The following is a 20,249-nucleotide window of genomic DNA, read 5'->3' on the forward strand; positions in this document are numbered from 1 at the left end:
AAGCCGGGAAGTGGAAATGGTTCCTGTTGCTTGGCACCGAACTGCAGCTTGACTCAGTGAAGCTGCTACACAGACTTTCGTTTTCATTTCTTTTGCCTGAAACTGTACCGATGTTGGCAGATTGAAGGAAAACATGGCTGGCTTGGAGGTGTTGTACACCTGTGTCGCAGGTAACATCACCTGCCCGCAGGACGCCGTTGTGTGTTTTGTTCACTGGGAGTTGATAAAGAACGGATACAGGTGCATCGGCTCAGGAGACGAGGTGAGTTCGCTTAGTTTAGCTAAATCTTGTGTTAAATTATCCCACATTATGGCAAAGATAATATTTTCTTTTTACATCATTCTTACGCCAAATTGTGGAATGCAAATTAAATATTAGCAAAAAGATTCTGTGTATGTGGTTTTCGATGTTTTTCAGACCGTAATTCCAATAATTCTTAAAATGTCGATTTTTCCAAGGGAGTTCTGTATGTAATTCTCAATGTACATTAGCTATAGCTTCATAAACAAGCATCACCTCCCGTGTGAAGCTGACGTTAACGCGAAGAATTTAAAAGTGTGAGAAATGCGTTTTAGGTTTCTTTAATCCAACTGTCATGGCTGATATTCAGTTTGACGGCATCTGTTTTAAGAGGGACAGTTTACCAAAACTGTCATGTCATCTTTAGCTGGCTAACCCACTGGGGGCAGTCATCCTGAAACACCACGGGAGTTTATGACACAGATTCGTGTTAGTGTGCAGCCTTGCTATCCTCCACCCTCTCCCATTGTTCATTTTACAGAAATCAACAGGTAATCAGTATTATTTTTAAAATGAAGCATTTATAATGAGATTTAACGTGAAAAGGGAAACGTTTGGCATCTCTGTGTGATTGTTTTACATAAAAACACTCTGGAATGACACCTACCATTTAGTAAAGTGACCCAGTTCCAAATGAGACATTTCTCTTTATTTTGAACATGATGACATGTTGAAAAGTTTTTTTTTCTTTAGATATAAATAATGAGAAATTTTTATGCACCTAAAAATGAATTCACTCTACCGGATTTTTATGTGTATCATTATCATTATTATATTTATTTTTTCCACGTTCGTTTTTTATTTTATTATGTGGAATTTTTACGTTATTGACCAATGTTGTTTTGTCACATTTTAATTATAGGGTTAGTCTTGTTTATGTTAGCTAGTTTTAGTCTGTTTTACTGCAGCAACACAAGAATCTGCAATATGTTTACAATTTTTTACAACAATCTTACAACCTTAGTGATGAGATTAGTATATGTTATATCTAATAATAACACATATTTCTTGCTGTAGTTCTTATGTATTGTTTTGTTATTTGCAGTGAACTGGCCAAATTCTGATAACAAATATTGTGAAAAGAAAAAGCAGGTTTCTGATTGAATTGACCCCCTTTGTTTTTATCTGTCTTCACGGCCTCTGTGACCTTCCTGCTCCAGGCCCGCAGCAGTGATAAGAAGTCCGAGCTGCTGCCTGCTGACTGGAGTAACAACAAAGAGCTGTACAGTCTGCGATACAAAGCCAACAACAGTGACACCCAAATGCTCCTCAAGGCAATCACTGTTGATTCCACCTTGATCTTCAATCTGATGGTAAGCACATAAACATTTGATTTGAATCTTAATTAGTTTTCTAGACAATGGCAATTTAAAATAGTGCTTTAAAAATTATGGTAGTGTGTGGGTTTTTTCCCTCTATTAATGACAGCAGAAACCTGAAACTTTGCATAATTACGAGGACGTTATACTGCCACTGTTCTATCAAAGTTTAAAACGAATGTCCTCATATGTGGATCTCGTTTTTCTCAGAAACAAAAATTATGTAAAAAAAAAAAAAGAAATCTGGTAAGTCTTAGTTTTTAAATTCATCAGGTTCCAATCAGCCCAAATAGCAAAGAGAAATTTAAAATGCCATGAAAGAGTTCAGGTCTTAGGAGGTTAAGAAGAAGATTTTTTCCTCTGGATTATTTTTCATTGGAGCACTGATATAGACCGACCAGTTTATCCTGCATTTCAGTCCTGATGTAAGGATCCATAAAAAGCCTTAAAAGGGAATCAAGTCTGATTTTCTAAGTTTGAATCTTGATGTTCAGAGCAGACATCACTGCAGCCAGGGGTGAGGTCGCAAACACTTTACTTTTAAATTTGTGTTTTTTTCGGTCATTCGAGTTTGTATCGATTAAAATGTTTCGATTAGTTTAGTGTTTAGTTCAGTGAGTTTTAGTTTTTGTCATTCATATACGGGTCGTATTACTGCACTGTAAGACTGGAGAAATGTAGATCTATGCAAAGATCTGACACACAGTTGCGTAAAATAAGAAAATATGATTTAGGTTCAGTTTATTATTTGCTAGTTTGTTGAGATATTATTCTCCATGTTAATCTATCTTTTTAATGGATCGTGTGTGTGTGTGTGCGCGCGTGTGTGTGTGCGCGCGTGTGTGTGTGTGCGCGCGTGTGTGTGTGTGTGCGCGCGTGTGTGTGTGTGTGTGTGTGCGCGTGTGTGCGCGTGTGTGTGTGTGTGTGTGTGTGTGTGTGTGTGTGTGTGTGTGTGTGTGTGTGTGTGTAGAACTCCAGCACACAGCAGGTGTCGGACTTAACGGTGAACATCAACGACCACGTGAACACTGACCAGCTTCACACATTTGACAGGTTATTTTTTTGAGCTGCTCTACTTTATTAAGCTTTTATTCTGTTGTCTTATGTTGTTCTGATTATTATAATTGTTGTGTTAGACTTTTGGATCCTGTAAGGGACAAACTTTCCAACTTTAGGAAGAAATGTATAAATAGTAATAAAGTATGCCTCGTACTCAGCCTGCCTTTTAAGGTCATCTCAGATTGATACCCACTTGTTGTTGAAATCTTTTATTTGTTGGAAAAAGCCTATTATAAAAAGGTTGTCTGATAGGGAGGGTGGCCTTGAAGGGCAGTTTGTTTGATAACTAAAGATTATTTTGAATTGTGAGTCATGCTTAGCAACTCTGGTATAGTCAGAAAATAAACATATAGAGCTGAAAAATAAATGAAGTCATCTCTCTTCTCTGCAGTGTGTTCAAAGATGCAGACAGTTTGTCAGAGAAGGTGAAGACTCAGCTGCTGCCCCCCCTGGACAGACCGACCGGACAGAGAGCAGAGAGGAAGAGTCAGCGGGATGAGGAAGAGGAGGCGCAGAGAAGAAGAGGAGAGGACAGTGACCCCCTCCGTATTCCCAGCAGGAATCCTCGCCAGGGGACACACCCTCACTGGTTGGTGATGATACAAACTGTGCATGCAAAACTTTACAACAAAACTCATGAACTGATCGTTAAATATGTACATTTTACTGTCATGTGTGACACACAGTTATGGTTGGCACATATTTGTAATGTTCCTGGTTTCTCTCTCTTTTGCATTTGTGGAAAAAAGAGGATACTGCCTGAAACTATGAGTCAAATAGAGATAATAACGAATGCCTTGCTTACTAATTTTTCTATATCCACCTACTTTTGCTCATTAATGAGGTTCTCCCACCAGCATAGGATCAAGTAATTAATCTAATGTACATTCATGAAGTTTTAACCTTATATTTGTGGTATTTCTAGTTTTACTCAGGCTGAATATAGTTTAGTCTATTCATTGGCAGTCTGGCCTGTTCAGGTTTTCCGGTTTTGTGTGCATTAATGTGCATTACTCACTCACTTAATAAATTCGAACAGTCTAAAAGTCCAGTTTAACCTTGAACGATTTTAGATTTGTTTGCACTTTGCAGACTTGGAAAGAACTACATGACGGAAAATCAATGAACAACCAACAAGTTGTAATCCTTAACATTTTCATGGCATCAGAGCCTCGTGTTATTAATATTTATGACTGACATTTTGGCATTTGATACACACACACACACACACACACCCCTGGATGTGCTGAGATTGTGGCTTGTAATACGTCTAGACGGAGCATCTGTTGGCAAATGAGGACAGAGCTCAGGCTGTGTGTGTGTGTGTGTGTGTGTGTGTGTGTGTGTGTGTGTGTGTGTGTGTGTGTGTGTGTGTGTGTGTGTGTGTGTGTGTGTGTGTGTGTGTGTGTGTGTGTGTTTTACTCATGTTCAGGGACCTAAATCTGTTTATACATTCCCTTCTGGGGACACAAAGCAAGTTCCCATAAATTAATTATTACAAGGAAAGACTTAGTTTAACGTTCTGGTAAGTGTCCAGAGAATGAATGTGAGTGTAATAAGTGTGTGTGTCTTTGTAACATCCTCTATATCAGCGGTCCCCAACCTTTTTTGCGCCGCGGACCGATTTGTGTCCGACAGTATTTTCACGGATCGGCCTTTAAGGTGTTGCGGATAAATACAACAAAATGAAACCACTACCGGTACCAAAAAAGGAAGATTTATTCATAACACACAGGAAAAGACCCAGGGAAACAGAGTTAACGATAAAATCAATTTAAAAAAAAGATAAAAACCCTGTAGGCTAAGCAGAAGGTTTGAGTAAGGTTAGGGTGAGGCGAGTCAGAGAGCAGTAAGTACAGACACAGTGTTGTAAAGAAAAGAGGTCTGAAGGCTCTTAGTGAAACACTAGTCATCACTCTCCTTTTCATATTTGTTCACAGTCCGCAAGCAAGCGGCCATTAGCCAAAACAGGGATGATATACTGCACCTGTCCTGCACTATTACACTGCACTATTTTATGTAGCTTGCCAAATTACATTAAATAACATGATCCATGGTCGTAGCTATAGACAGTACCAAAGATGGATGGAGCCACTCTCTGGTGTGTTAAGTCTCTTTTGAAACAGACGTGATAAGACCGGAGTGCATCTGACTTACAAGCTGAGGATATTGTCGTCTCACAGGTTAACAGCTTGTCATTACCTAGTGAACGTACCCTGGATAATCATCATTTCTGAAAATTAGAATTTCCACAATTTACCAAATACATTCATGTTTTAATCAGTTTGACCTGATTGAGCCGATAAAGGCATCAGAAAGCGTTTGCTGAGGTCAGGGCTGTGACCACGCCTAACTTTTTTGTCTTTGATATTAACTAAGGAGTTTTTTTGTCCTTACTGAAAATGGACCTTTGGGCGGCTGACTGTAAGTAAGCACGATTGCTCAGCATATAGTTAAGGCAGGGAGTCTGGGCTACCTTTTGTAACAGATGTCTTGGCATTTTCCTGATGATTCTACACATTTGAAAAACTAAAAACTACTTACGATATGAATTAAGCTCCATTTAAAAATGTTTAAACATATTTTTCTTTGGTGGAAAAGAATGTTTTGGCAACAGCTTTCTTTCTGTCTAGAACAGTATGTATTTTAGTCATTCATAGTGACACAAAGCAAAGCCAACACAGGGTGGTTGGATGGTGCTAACAGATGAGCTAAATTTAGCTCATCTGCAAAAATCTGCTTAGTGTGTCACAGTAGATGTTATAGTGTAGTCATAGAAAAATGGCAGGTAGATGTAGCAAATAAGTTAGCTTGGATAAATTAGCTGTCCTTTTTTTACATTTTATTTTGTGAAATAAGATGGAGTGCAATTTATCCATGTTAGCAGGAAATCATTAGTCAGAATAAAGTAAGAATAAACCAAACAGTCCCTTAGATTAATTTCACTCTAGTCCATCTCTGCAGACGTGGTTCACTACCTGGCTAAGCTTAACTAGTTAACTTTAAGAAACACCAGTGCATTGGCACATACTGGTGTTTTAATGGGTGATGTTTGATAGAACAAAAGCTGAAGAGAGCAGGGTTGTTGTTTTTTTGTTTTTTTTAATTCGTTCATTGTTTATTTATAGTAAACGTGAAAATCTTTAACATCCACTAAAAGTGACTTTAAATTTAACTTATGGCAGCATTTTCTGATAAAAATGCGCATTTTGTTTGGTGATGTTAAATGTGGTTATCCTGGAAATGAAGTCAGTGTAACGTCATCTGAAGTGATGGAAACATGAGCACATGTGTGAGCGAGAGCTGCGAGACAGAATCACTCTGACTTTCACTCCTCATCTCATCTCCCTCCTCCTCTTCCTCCCCCGTCCTCTTAGCCATGACCCGCTCAGATGAGATGCGAGATGATGTCAGCACTTTATCGACCTCCTGCTGTCACCTCCTTGTCCCGAGAGAGGTGCAGACAGAGGGGGAGGGAGATGAGGATGAGAAACGGTGACAGATGGGAGAAAGTAAAAGTTAAGAGGAGAACAGACCAAGATAATGGAGAGAAAGTAAGAAAGCACTCCTGAATCCTTAAGAGACGATTCGGGAGTAACAATTCAGAGAAACAAGCAGAGTGATGGCAAAAGCAAAGACAAGACAAGGGAGGGGGCAGAACCTGAAGACCTGAAGGTTGGATGAATCAGATGTGGGACTCTCCACCAGTCTTACTAGAAGCTGAATCAAGCATGCCTGTGTGTTTCCATTTTTAAAGTTACTCTTAGAGCAACTGTCTTTTATAAATGACATTAGTCATTGATGATTCTAAGCTGCAGGATCCAGTTAAAGTGAAATAATGATTGTAGGATCAATAAATAAATGAGAATTATAAAATAAATAGATAACATGTTTTTGTTAAGATGGAAACTGTTACCCCCCAAACATCTAGGAAATGTTAGAGAATCAGAATTAGTTTTCAAAAGTTAAACTCGCAGATTCTTAAAACGTGTTGCTTTTTGCTGACCACTTAAAGTCCTTTAGACTACAATCAGAAAAGTCCAGCTGGGATTTGAACCAGGAACCTTTCTGTTGTGAGGTGACAGTGCTAACAACTCCTTTACTGTGTCTCCTCAGTCCTTCAGTCTCCCAAAAGCTGACTTCCCAAAAGTTTTCACATTTGGGAAGCCTTTTAAAAAGTAATTTTTTTTTAATTTTTGCATTCTTTTAAATATACCAGAATCAGAATACTTTAATAATCAATAAGGTAACTATGTATGTAAAATAATGAACCAGCTAGCGATTGTCAAATGGACATCAATATTCTGCATTCAAAATGCAATAAAACTAAATTTTCTACATCAACTATCGTCCCAAAGTTGAGCATTTTTAATGTCTAAAAAGAACCAGATTCAGTCGTCTCAAACAAGCCTGGAAAGGGAATGTTCAAATTATATGAGGTCCATGTATGTACAATTACGTACAGCTTTCAGACCACTCTAAATGACAACTGATCTATTTTTTCTACTCTTGGCTCTAAATGATGTCACTAAGAGAGGATTTCCCTAATATGGTCGTCTGGCACAGCTCTTTTTGGAAATCCACAAAAGTTGATTCTGTTCATCTGGATGTAACGTTTTCAGTGGCAGAAACCTTTTGTTTCCAACAATGGGCTGGCAGATCAGTTAATTGATCATTGATATGCAAATTCACATGACCATTGATCAACAACCACTGATCAAAGCCCGTGATCAATGGCCACTGATCAATGTCCATGAGTACCATTCACAGAGAGTTGGGGAATGGCTGCGATCACCGCACTGTATGATGGTGAGAGATGTACCCTTAGGCCCCCTCCTTGAGAATTTACATATTAATGATCAAGGAACTGACCTCCCAGCCCATTGTTCCTTCAGTTATGCTAGTTTAAGTCATTATGCAAATGTACACTTTATAAGATTGGGGAAACCTGCAGTCAGCTGAGACTGAAGAAGTCACCTGGATGAGTGACGAAAAGTTTCTCCCACTGAAAACGTTGCGTCCAGATGAACAGAATCAGCTTTTGGGGATTTTCTTCCCTGGATGATTGAGCATCCATCAAGTGTGTTTTTCACCAGAGATTTTTCTTTACGTTTCGCTCTGAGAATCTTCACCTTCTGGTTGTCCTGACAATTTGACTGCCTGAAGTAAGTCCTACTATTATCCCAGAGGACCAAAGGAGGAAATGCCGGGGTTTCAGTGCTGGAACTGTCCCACTGATTATCATGGGGAATGTGAGGCGCTTAGTCAGTGATATGGACGAGCTCGGTGAGCTGATTAAGACTCAGAGGGAACACTGTTAGTGGAGTTTGATGTGCTCCTTGCAGACGTTGTCATGGCAGCAACCAGAAATGTGGAAGGATTGTGATTGAAAAGTAGTCTCCTCTCGAACACGCTGCTGCGAAGGAGCGTTTCAGTGGCGTGAATATTAAAGCGCATGCTGAATGCATTAACATGCCTGAGAGAGTTCGTCATATCATTGAATTCAGTTTGAATCACCGCACTTGGGATGTCTTCCTCAACTGACGAAGGTCCTCCAAATGACCGTGGCTGTGTGTGGTAAATGGCTATGGATAATTAATGGACCCAGACCATCCTCTGCACCACTTAGCGGACATGCAGCCGAACTCATTTTTCTCACTCTTTTATCTCCTCAGAAACATGGACACATACAGAAAGTCTTTACCACCTCATAACACATTCGTTTTACGTTTAAGCTGCTCATTGTATGATATAAGATTTTTACATTTTTATAATTTTACTTTTATTGTAAGGTGTTTTTATTGTTTTCGCTCTTGCAGTGGTGAATTTTGAGCATAAATAAAGTATTTATTTTTATTAGATGTTGGTGAAGAAGATCGTCGGTTGTGTTTCACGTATTTGACACGTTGCTAGCTGTTGTAGTTTGTTTTCCATTGTAAAATGATGTTAGACTGATCCTGTATTTAACTGGTTTTGATGTTTACGTGTGTGTGTGTGTGTGTGTGTGTGTGTGTGTGTGTGTGTGTGTGTGTGTGTGTGTGTGTGTGTGTGTGTTTTTGTTTGTTTGTTTCAGGCCCGACCCCATGGTTCCTCCGTTTGCAGCTGGAGGAGCAGATCTGGATCCCTTTGGGTGAGTCTGTCTCTTCCTGTCATGTTTAAATCCTTTAAATCTGTTTATGGAATTCAATCTCAGACATGCATTTAAGCATTCTCCTGGGTTTTCCCTAATCTGGGATTTGAGGATGAACAGTCGGCCCTCACAGCAGCGGACAGCTCTGGATTACTGGCGCGTGTCCAGCTGAAAGCGAAGCTTTAAGCTCAGATGTCAGAGAGTCGCAGAAAAGATGACAAACAAAAGCAGCTGCAGACTCAGAATCTAAGTTTAGTTTTAACATTAATTTTTTATCAGCTCGAGCTTTTCTATTGTGCTAACACAAGCTTTGTATTGAAGTACCTTCCACCAGGACACTTTTTAAATCACTGAAGGTTAATCTGATCTCCTTGTTTCCCCATATGTAGCTTTAAGTATCAGCTTGTCAAAATACCTCACTGTAATGTGGAAGTAAAGCAAATTAATCAAACCCAAGTTTTTGTTGAAAGCTGCCCTTTAATAACTGATTGATATTTTTACCCCAGGAGTATGCAGGCATTACTCTTCTACAATTAGTCCAGGTAGTGGCACCAGTATAAATTTCATAAAGAGAGCTATTGCTTGGCATACAGGGTTCAAAATCAAACATATTTTAGTCAGAAAAAGATATTAACATTTTAAAAGATCTCTACAAGTCGCACTATATATGATTCAGGGACTCTTCGCTTCTATGTAAACATGAAAACCTGGTTAAAACACACCTGTGGTCATAGTTGCTCAATGCTTGTCTTGCTTTGTTGCGCTTTCGTCACGTTTGTAATGTTGGTATGTTTGTGCTTTATGGTTTTTAGAGACTAAATTTAGCCCGTCCAGAAGGCGGCTGATGGCACATTGTTTTTTACAGTATAGATGTTATAAAAGATGGACATAGTTACTGTGACATCACCCACTCTTAAAACCTCGCCCTAATTATTTTTGCTGTCAGCACTTAGTGTTGTGTAACCAGATGAGACTAGCAAGGTTAATGAGAGTAACAGACAAATCTGAAGGTAATGGGCGAACACTGGACAGTCCTCTTATTTTTCTTTAAAAGTGGCCATAATTTACAAAATGATCTCCCCGTTTTATTCAGTATGACCTGAAACAGGCGACTCAGCCCATGAAATCTCCAGGAAAGTGTTTAATGAGGTCTCAGAGAGTGCCGTTTTCCTACAGACTTCTTTATAACCACCAGGAGTCGTCTCCTTCTGGCCATTAGAAATAAAGTTTGCTTAAGACACTTTAACATCAACTTCCCTTTTCAGACTCGAACGAAGCAAACATCTCCAAACTGAGTCGCAGCTATTATGTAACTAGTTTTCTTACAGTTTTTAATAATTGCTAAACTCAACCCCACCTTAAGATTTTTCTGGTTCACTTACAAGGTGAGCTTTTGGCCGAGCCCTGCAGAAGAGCCAATAAGGCCCATGAGAGGTTTTTAATGGCAGCCAAGTGATCCAGTATGACCCACAGCACATGTACACAATGTAAAAAGGGCAGAGGGCATCCATTTGTATATGTTTTTGGGTTGTGTTGCAAGATGTTATCCCCCCTAACCTGTGCTTCAAGTACACTGATAAAGTGGGCGTGTTTAAAAACCAACTCAAGGTGGACTTTATTTGTTGTGTTTAGTGTGTATTAGCGTTTTGTTCTTTGGTTTGATTTCTGTACTGGGGAGCTCTTTACGACGTCTGTTTTTGAAACAGTCTTGTTTGGATGTCGAGCGTGGTGTAAGCTGGATAATACTTTTGAAACCGCCGCTCCGCGGTGGGTGGTTTTTAGCTCCGTCGTCATTCATTACAATCATGAAAGTACAACTTGTTTAGGATTTTTTTTTTATGTTATAATAACATTAATGTTACTTAACTAGTGATTTATTTTTAAACACTTTCAGATAAAACCTGTAGCCTGTTTATCTTTGACAAAGTCAACAAAACCAGCTGACACGTGTCCTTCTCTTGAATCTCTGAACTCCGCCTCCCCTCCTCAGTTCTCGTGGTGGTGGTGGGATGATAGTCGACCCCTTGAGGTCAGGTTATCCTCGCTCTGGCTTTGACCCGTCTAGTGGGATACCAGACATTCTGCCTCCTGGAGCCGTTCCCCCAGGAGCTCGCTTCGATCCGTTTGGACCCGTCGGACGTCACAGACCAGGGTGAGACACACACACGCACGCACGCACGCACGCACACACGCACGCACACACACACACACACACACACACACACACACACACACACACACACACGCCTCCATCTGTCTGCACTAATTCAGGCTGTAACAGCTCCTCAGCTGTGAGGCTCCACTGAACCTCTCAAAGGGTCAAAGACACTTTGAATTTCGACATAAAATAAATTCTCAAAAAAAAAGATCTTATCTTTCGACTTGATCAAAAATCCAAATCCAAGAGCAGCGTTAAATCAGTCAGTGGTCTTATTAAAGATTTTTTTTTTTTTTTTACTTCTCAGCTGCAGCTTCACCAGATTTAATTCAGCAGAAATGAAACACAACAAAGCTGCACCCATTTTAATCTCAGTAATACCAGATGGCCTCTCCATTTTAGCAATTTAAAGAGTTTTGAGGAGCCACCTTACATAATGGAGGCAGCTCTTGACTCTGTGTCAATCCAAATAAAGGCTTATAATGGTTACAACATCTTAGATTTGTATGATTTACTCCACTGAAAGATACATTCTTCACAGAACAAATAAGAAAATTGAAAGCAGCTTTGAAGCAAATTAAATACAACAGTTGTGTAATTTTTTATGTATTACAGAAACATTTGGTGCCATTTTCAAGATTCATTGTAAAATAAAACTTTGCATGATTATTAGATAATCATGCAAAGTTGCCTTAAAGTTGTTGTTTTTGATATAAACGTGAAGATAATGACAGAAAAAAAAGTATATTAGTCACCTTCCAGCCTCATTTATAGACACAGATTTTAGTGACTCTATAGCTAAATAGACTAATAAACCAGATTTAATAAACAAGTAAAGGTTGCCTGTTGTCCTGGAAAAAAAACCCGTCTTAGTTCTGTAGTAAGATTGTGTGTTTAAAGTTCCAGTCGCTCGGTGTCAGTCCAACAGCCGCGACCGTCCAGCTCAAGTTCCTGCTGGAGAGGCAGAGGAGTCCCCAGCAGCATTTTCAGCAAATGCAATGAAGCAAAGCAAAATCGCCTGCTTGGCATTTATCTAGCTCCAAACTGATATAGATGAAACTCACAAATGAGACAACCATAAGGAAAATAATTAGATGAAGGATGCCTCTGTTTGCAGCCTTAAGTGCTGTGAGTGTGCAGAAATGCATACACAGTTTTTCAATCTGCTTCTGTTATGAAGCTTTTCAGCCCAAAATAAAGGACAGAAAGCACTAAAGAGGGTTTAATTGTTAGAGCCTCTGCTTTGTGTTGTGAACAACTGAAATCACTGCAACAAGAACTTTTGTGCTTTCCAGGTTGACTGTGCATTATCTTGAATTATAAAGGAGACACACCGAAAACTTTTCCAAATAAAATAGCAAAAATCAGTCCAACAGCAGGCAGTGGACTCCACTAATCATTGGCAGGCGGTGTATTTGCTCCATTACCTAACCCTGCCCTGCAGGCCTCAGCCTGAACACCAGGAGTCAAAATAAAAATAAGACAAAATGTGAAAAAATGACAGTATATAAAATATGACGATGGTGAATGGGCCAGCACCTTCTTATTCAGCTGAGCACTTGGTTACTCCTCATTCACCAAATCACACACACATTCATACAGCACTTTTATCTATGTCCAATCTGTGCACTCACACTCGATCCTTGCCCAAGTAGACTTAAGACGTGTGCACAGCAGGAGTCGGGGATCGAACCACCCACCTTCCACTGGCTACAGTAACAACAGCTCTGTGTGTTTCTCTTGTTTTTGTTTTTTAGGCCGGATCCAGACCACATGCCCCCTCCTGGCTACGATGACATGTTCATGTAGTACCCTGGATTGTTTCCCGATTTTCTACTTCCTGTTTGCTATTTACATCAGCATCTTTTCCTCCAGCCGATAGCAGCCGCCTTCTCCTCTCTGAGGGTTTGGTTTCATCCGTGTTTGTGGCCTGAAGATTTTCATTTTTCTCTTTTTGAGAAGGAGGGTTTGTTTTCTGATTGCTCATTTCATATGAATTAAATCTTTAGGATGCAAACTGACATAACAAAAACCCAGTTACTGCTGTCTCAAATATCCGTGACTTTGAAATGAAAAAGTTGCTCCAATGTAAAAGAGCCCCTAAAAGAACAATGCCATACAGATGAAGGTCGCGCATAATAAACTCATATTTTGTCTTTTATACTGACATCTGAACATTGCTGAGCAGTATTATTTTGTGAAGTAATGAGGTGACATTTGGCTGCAGGGCGAGATCTGCGAGTCTGGAGATTACTGCATAAATGAAAAATCTCACCTTTGATCAACAGAACCACCGAGATGCTTAAATCTAAAAACATGTACGAGTGAAAACCCCTCTCTCTGCCCTTTGCTTCCTAAATAATAGATCCCATCAAACTCCATCTACCAGTTTATTAATAAAAGAGTGCTTCTTCTTTTTCATTTTTGATGTGAAAATATTAAAGAACACTGAAACATGGTTCTTTATTTGTGTTTAGATTGTTGTCAATTGAACAAGTCTATTTAATGATCTCAGTAATATATACTGAATAAAAACCCTTTGACGAGATGCTCTGGTTTTTGTTACTGAACTTTTTTTTTTTCTATAAACTGCACATCAGAGATGGACATACCCACTGTTGCATCCTCTACAGTAGCTACTGTGTTGGTACCTGACAGTAATCAGGAATTTGGGTTTTCGTCATATTTTTTTTTTAACTTACCAATTAGTGCGAGCTAGCTTGGCCAGCTAAAACTGTACAGGTGCGTTCACAGAGAAACACAATCTGACTCATAGTGTAAAATTACTCACCAAAACTGGATCACAGGTACCTTGGACAGGCTGTAGTACAACTAACACAAATCATATTATTGGTAATAAAATGTTCTCAGAGGGCCAACAGCACAATCGGGATCTTAAGGTCGAGATCCATGTCTGTCGACTCGACCAAAGCAGCCATAGCCTAAATTTAAATGGTAAATGGCCTGTATTTGTATAGCGCTTTACACATCCAGTCATTCACCCATTCACACACTGGTGATGGCAGCTACATTGTAGCCACAGCCACCCTGGGGCGCACTGACAGAGGCGAGGCTGCCGGACACTGGCCCTCTGACCACCACCAGTAGGCAACGGGTGAAGTGTCTTGCCCAAGGACACAACGACCGAGACTGTTGGGCAACCTTCCGATTACAAGGCGAACTCCCAACTCTTGAGCCACGATCGCCCACAGTTTTAATAATTTTAATAATAACGAGTTCACATCTCAAAGTTTTTAAGAAGGTAAACCGCATTCATGGAGTCTAAAACAGTTTCAACGTCAGGCTGTAAAATAGTTTATTTTAGTTGTAAGGTTGGATACTTTCACGTGGGAGACAGTAGATGCTGACTCACCGTTGGAAGCAGCCTCAAGTGGCCAGCAGAGGAACTGCAGTTGTGGCACTGACTTAATCCTCGGAGCTGTTAAACATCAGTATTAGCATACTGACATTAGCATTCAGTTTAACAGAGGCTCTGTCACCATGGTTGCAGACTGAGATGACGTTTCTCTTCAGCATCAGATCGTGGAGTTTAAACAGCTTGTTATAAACTCTGTGTTTTCAGGCCTTTTCTGTCTCACACTGTGTGCCTTTTTTTTAATCTTCTAACAAGCACCTGAGAGAGCGCTGCTGTGACCAGAGCATCAGCTTCCTGTGCTATATTTACCTCTCAGCACTCCCTGGGCAGAGGACTGGAGATGGCTGTTTGTCGCCTGCCTGCAGGGGAAATAACAGCTTGTTGAGCTGAAACTAATGAACAATACAGAGCTAAAGAGGAAGTTTGTGGACCAACTTTTTCTTACAGTGCTGGTTTCTTGAAGAGAAAAAAGGCCTGTAAAGAAAATGATTCATGGCAAACATGTAAGGTGAAAAGCTGATGAAGACCAGTGGCTCTAGAACCACACAAGGCTCATTTCTCATCACCCGTGGCTCCCTGTGTCTCTATGTGATAGTCAGGTCACCTGTGCATGGTGTACCCTGCCAGCCCTGGATGAACTGATTAATATTTTGGATATTTTTTTATTCTAAAGAACCCTGGCAGTAAGGAATATTTTTTATTCAATTCTGGAAACAAACACAGGGAGCAGAGAATCACAGTGATGTCACTCCTGGTTTTCCTTAAAATTCTTGTAGCAGTATTTTGAACTAACTAACTATCCAATGGTCGTGTTTTTTAAATAAATAAAGGCATGAATAAGCTTCCTGCTGGGATCGCACTGGAACGTGTATCTGTCTGAGATGACAAAAAGATGAGATAAGATAACCTTTATTAGTCCCACAGGTGGGAAATTTGTTTTGTTACAGCAGAAAGTGGACAGTGCAAAATTATATAGAAAAATTAGAAGAAGAAAAAACACTGGAATAAGATAAGAATAAGATACTGTACACAACTGTACACAATATAATGAAATAGAATACAAATGCTATATACAATTGAGTATCATACAACGATGCCAGAAAGAGTAAAATGACTTGATTACAGCCTTAGTATGGTCAGTGAAACTTTGATCACACTAACATTTATCACATGGATTCAGGCTGTAGATTCAAGTTGCAACTGTGCATCTTTGTTTTAAACATGTCTCTCTTTAATTGAAGCAAACTGTGTTGCATCCAGACTTCCAGTTTTTCAGGGCAGGATCAAAGTCGTTTGTGAGACAGCCAAATGAATCTGGGTGTCGTTAGCATAGCTATGATAAGTGACCTTGTATTCTTGAAGGATTTTCCTTTAAAGAAAGCATGTAAAGACAACAGAGGCTCAAGGACTGATCTTTGGGGGTCTCCATACAGTATTAGGGTTTTCTCTTATTCATAAGTAGAGAACATAATAATCATTATGAGGCCCAAATATGTTTCTAGCTTCATGCAGATTTTTTGTGGACCAAAACTTGCTCAAATAAACTGCAGCTCCTCTAACGACCACGTGAGGCTGTCACTAAAAGTGAGTCATACCCATGTTTAAATATCCAAAATCACAGCAGCAGCCCTTTTTGTTGTTGTTGTTGTTGTTTACAGCCGCCAGCTACAAAAATAATTTTGAAATCAAATGATTGTTTCTCTCTTCAAAACAAATGTGAGGTGTATTATATTTTATTTAGATTTAAAATTAGGGGTCTGTGTGTCCTCATACTTGGAGTCCCTGAACTGGATTTCGTTTGATGTGTTTGTGCATTTGGGGCATTTTTAAAGAAATTCTCTGATGCTTTCTGAGGTAAATGTTCTCACACATCAAGAAGAAGTTTGTGCTCGAGTACTGATGAGTATTTGTGTGTGTGTTTGTGCAGCACTCATTCAGCACTAGTTAGCAGCTCTTGTGTGTGCATTGTATCCATGTTGTTTGTGGAAACAGCACACTAACCAAGCTAGCTAAGCACTCAACTGACTTGGAAAAGCCAACACAGGAATGGCTGCATGGTGTTCTTTTAAAATGTAAACTGAGTTTACCCATTTGAGCTCATTAGAGTTTGGACTGTGAGGTATGTTGCTCTGAGATGTTGTCAGCACACAGTTTCCTCCATGCTTTGACTTCCTCCTCTTTAAAATTCATAAAAAGAACAGTCTGTTTCCATTTATTTCAGGATATTTTAAAAGTTATAGTTTTAGTTTAACACCACATAAACAGCCTTTATGTTTTGCTTTGTTAGGATGTAAATGGCAGCCAGAAGAGGACAGTAAAAAAAGAGTGAGTGGGAGTGACAGGGACATAAATCAGTGTCTGAAAATCAAAACACAGCTCAGTCAGATTCATCTGATGTTTCTCCTATTAAATTTAATGAGAGGTTCTGTGTGAGGCATACTTACCTTTAGATCGTCAGGGGGTCTTTACTAATGCTCCTGTGTGGGTAGAAAGATAGGCAAGGTTCTCATTTTGTCTTGTGGAAAACAGTAATCTGTGACATTTATGAGTCATGCTGACTGGGGATCTATCTGACTCAAGAGCATAAATAAAAGGGACAAGAAACAAAAACAAGAGGAGACATAAAAAGACGTCATGCAGCTTTAAGAAAAAAGAACTCAGTTTAAAGACTGACAGTAATAACAATGAGACAGAGTCCTGGAGACAGACTAGAACATAGAATTTAATGCTAAAGAGCAAAGTCAGTTTTTAAAAATCTAAAAATAAGCCACAACCAGCTCAGCCGGGACACTCGGACACTTGAAGGGCGGAGTTTAAATATAAAATCCACTGCAGTGGTTAGATCTGCAGGCGTTTCAGTTAAGCTCCTATTGCTTACTTACCGTACAGTGTAGATGTTGATTGCATAGCTTTACAGCAATAACACAATTCAAGTTTATACTGGTTCCCTTAAGGCCTTCTATTTTGTTTTTTATATAGCCAGGGTTTATCTGCATGATGTCATATCCTTTTGTGAGATGAGTAACGATTAACAAAAAATATTTTTTGCAGCTTTTCCCAGAGAGCTGATATGAAGCCTCCACCATTTGTGATACTGTTTATACTATGATGATGATGATGATGATGATGATGATGTGTGGGTCTTTAAAAAGCTGCAACCTTCAAAGGTGTAAAGTTAAGCCAAGACAGAGAAACAGAAACTGCAGAGGAGGCCACTGGAGGCTGGCTGTAAAAGCAGGTCAGTCCCAGCAAACTCCCATATTAAAACATCGAACCCTACAGCAGAAATAATCAGGTTCATAAAAGTGCTTCAGTGTCTATAACTATTTTCTAACAACCTGACAACTGTATGAGTCACAATTATTTTATTTTGACATTCTTAACAAGTCAGCCACCCATTTGAATTTTATAAGGACTTGAACGTTTGCACTGCACATGCTCACACAGGCAGCTAGCTGATAGCTGTCTGCCAGGCTTCACCTCAGCTCATTCATCTCATACCTCAGTTTTAGTCAGTAAAATTTGGGGATTTTATTAATCCGTGACTATTAAACAGCCTTGGCCACAGCTTCCAGGTTAGAAAAGTGAAGCTGGTGCATAGCTGCCTTAAACTGAGATTCTTTCTGATGGTCAGCAGGGGGCTTTTCAGATTTTCCTATCGTTTCTTCTGTCCTATCCTATTGAATGCAATCATGCAAATTTAGCAAATCATGGTCTTAAAGTAAAAAACGAGTAGAAAGCGGGGTTTACTCTTACTCAGGGACAGCTCAAGCCCTCATCAGGTCTGATTTCAGAACTATGTGATAGTAACTGACAAAACATCCAAGACAGGATTTCACAAACCGTGTGGATGCGTCATGGTGTCTTCATCCATCTTTCACATACAGTCTATATCTGATACTCACCAGTGTGTAAGGTTGTTGTTATGTTTGATTTAAATAAGTTGAATTGAAGTTGGAAAAAGTTTTCTAAGTTTAACCCGGAGACAGAGGAAGCCTCCCTCTGATTGTGCAGTAACACCAGGTTGCACTGCTGCCACAGCGTGGGAGCTTAATGTGCAGGATGTTTGTCTCACCTCTGAACCTGATGAAATGCAAATAAGGTCCAGCAGAAGTTGAACTGCTAAATAAACACAGAGAGCAGCAGCCTGCATTAAAAACAACAGCAATTTTATTGGTCACGTTAACAAAATCAGACTTAAAAACCAGCATCGTCGTTACATACAGGACATGGCTCTTCAGTATGTACAGGAACAAGGCATCGGACCTTTAGAGCGTCACACATTAATAACATGCAGATTCACTGGCCTCCTGAAGCGCACAACGCAGCGTCTTTTAAAACCAAGTGAAGAGCAAAAACAGGAGATGGCAGATATATTTGTAGTTATCGCTGGAGTGAGAATATATTTGCTGAAATCAGTTACATTTGAAACTGTTACATTCAAACGCATTCACAGAAAGTCGTGAATCAGGATTTCAGAATTTTTAAGATTTATAAAATGGTAATGAACAACTCTCACTAATAAACACTGGTCATGGTAGAGCTTTAACAACACAACTCGGTTTGAGACTGTACAAAATCCTCTGTGCTCTTCATTCAATACATCAGTGAGCAAAACAGGTGTCTGTGCAGCTCGAGCAATTTAGATTGTTCTTAGGCGGGACGATAATATCAGCAAATATGCAATCTAATATTTATTATTGGATGAAATTTAAAAAAAAAAAACAAAGGTAAGAAAATCCTCTTCACTCTTTGTGGGACTGAGGTTTGGTTTCTTGTAAAAATCATACAAAGTCCTTAAAACTTCCTCTTTAGACAGAAAGAAGCTGATGTATATTTTAAAGAGCATCTGAATCCTCTACAGTAATTACCTGCAGTAACGATCCTTTGCAAGGATTCAAACTTGGAAAAACATACAACAGTTAGCAGCATTTTATGTAGGACTAAAGTTAAAAAGGAAACACTGAGAAACATTTGTGAGACACCAGGTTCACACAGAATACATCACATGAATGCTGTTACAAATAAAACCAGCCTTTAATTATCCTGATCTGGTTGAAGATGGTTGCTTTATCAGGAGCTCAGGCCTGTTTTGGGGGCAACTAAAGCATCATAACTACCCTGTAATTCGAATGGCTCCCTCTTAATGACCGCTGGTTGAAGTTAAAGGGAAAACAAGCATCATAAAAGGATGATTTCCTGCTGTTTCTGAATTTCCACAAACTGGAGAAACTAGAGAAAAGGAAAACAGCAAACAGATTCCTGAGCCACATTCATAAAAGTCTGTGACAAAATCTGTGTCTGTACACAGCTTATAAAGCTCTGTGCATGCACGGTCCCGCTCTCTAAAGTCTTAATTACTGTGAAATTTCATGCATGTACACAAGCATAATTTGCACTCTGGTCTTTAACTGTAGGCGCTTCCGTAATTCAACCTTTGCATTTAAATTCTCTGTAAATTCTCGAGTTATTTTGGCAGGTAAGTAAACACCAATGAAGAACAGCAATTTGTTGATCTCACTGAGAAACATCTAATGAAAACTGTAATGAGACCATCAACTCTGAAAGATAAGAGAAAAGAAATGGTGGTGCTGCAAAGTTTGCTCAATCCAGAACAGTCTGATTGTGCAACTTTTATGCGTCTGGCCTTCTGATAAGTAAAGTTCACAGAAAATACAGGAGGAGCTACTGAGTCGAGTAATATCGAGATTTATTTGACCAGGTTTTCATGAAGACAGAGCTCTGTTCTTCTTTTGTAACAAGTAAACAACTTTAAGATGATTTTTACACAGATATTTGCAACTTAGCACCAAGAGTGAAGAGATAAATGTAGTTCTCTTAAATTCATGAATATAACAATAAATGTGACTATTTTATACTTGGAGTAATAAACCAGCATTATCTCA

The 20,249-nt window shown here is 39.3% G+C and overlaps 1 protein-coding gene across 1 annotated transcript; it reads left to right on the forward strand.

Moving 5' to 3' along the window:
* The first annotated feature begins 11 nt into the window (after positions 1 to 11).
* LOC147331351 (proteasome inhibitor PI31 subunit-like) lies at positions 12 to 13,515 on the forward strand. Its single transcript, XM_086293635.1, has 7 exons — positions 12 to 262; positions 1,462 to 1,614; positions 2,591 to 2,673; positions 3,071 to 3,268; positions 8,753 to 8,809; positions 10,800 to 10,961; positions 12,725 to 13,515. The coding sequence occupies exons 1-7, from the start codon at positions 134 to 136 to the stop codon at positions 12,774 to 12,776; spliced, it is 834 nt and encodes a 277-aa protein (XP_086149761.1). The 5' UTR covers positions 12 to 133; the 3' UTR covers positions 12,777 to 13,515.
* The last annotated feature ends 6,734 nt before the right edge of the window (positions 13,516 to 20,249 follow it).

This window comes from Aulonocara sp. 'chitande type north' Nkhata Bay, linkage group LG5, assembly GCF_057382095.1.
Source record: "Aulonocara sp. 'chitande type north' Nkhata Bay isolate Kocher_YH1m ecotype deep benthic linkage group LG5, A_spYH_male_GT1.1, whole genome shotgun sequence".
Taxonomy (NCBI): Eukaryota; Metazoa; Chordata; class Actinopteri; order Cichliformes; family Cichlidae; genus Aulonocara; species Aulonocara sp. 'chitande type north' Nkhata Bay.

Coding starts and splice junctions, on each gene's coding strand:
- LOC147331351 (XM_086293635.1), top strand. CDS start 134: ATGGCTGGCTTGGAGGTGTTGTACACCTGTGTCGCAGGTAACATCACC. Junction 2,674..3,070: donor CAGCTTCACACATTTGACAG/GTTATTTTTTTG, acceptor TCTTCTCTGCAG/TGTGTTCAAAGATGCAGACA. Junction 8,810..10,799: donor GCAGATCTGGATCCCTTTGG/GTGAGTCTGTCT, acceptor TCCCCTCCTCAG/TTCTCGTGGTGGTGGTGGGA.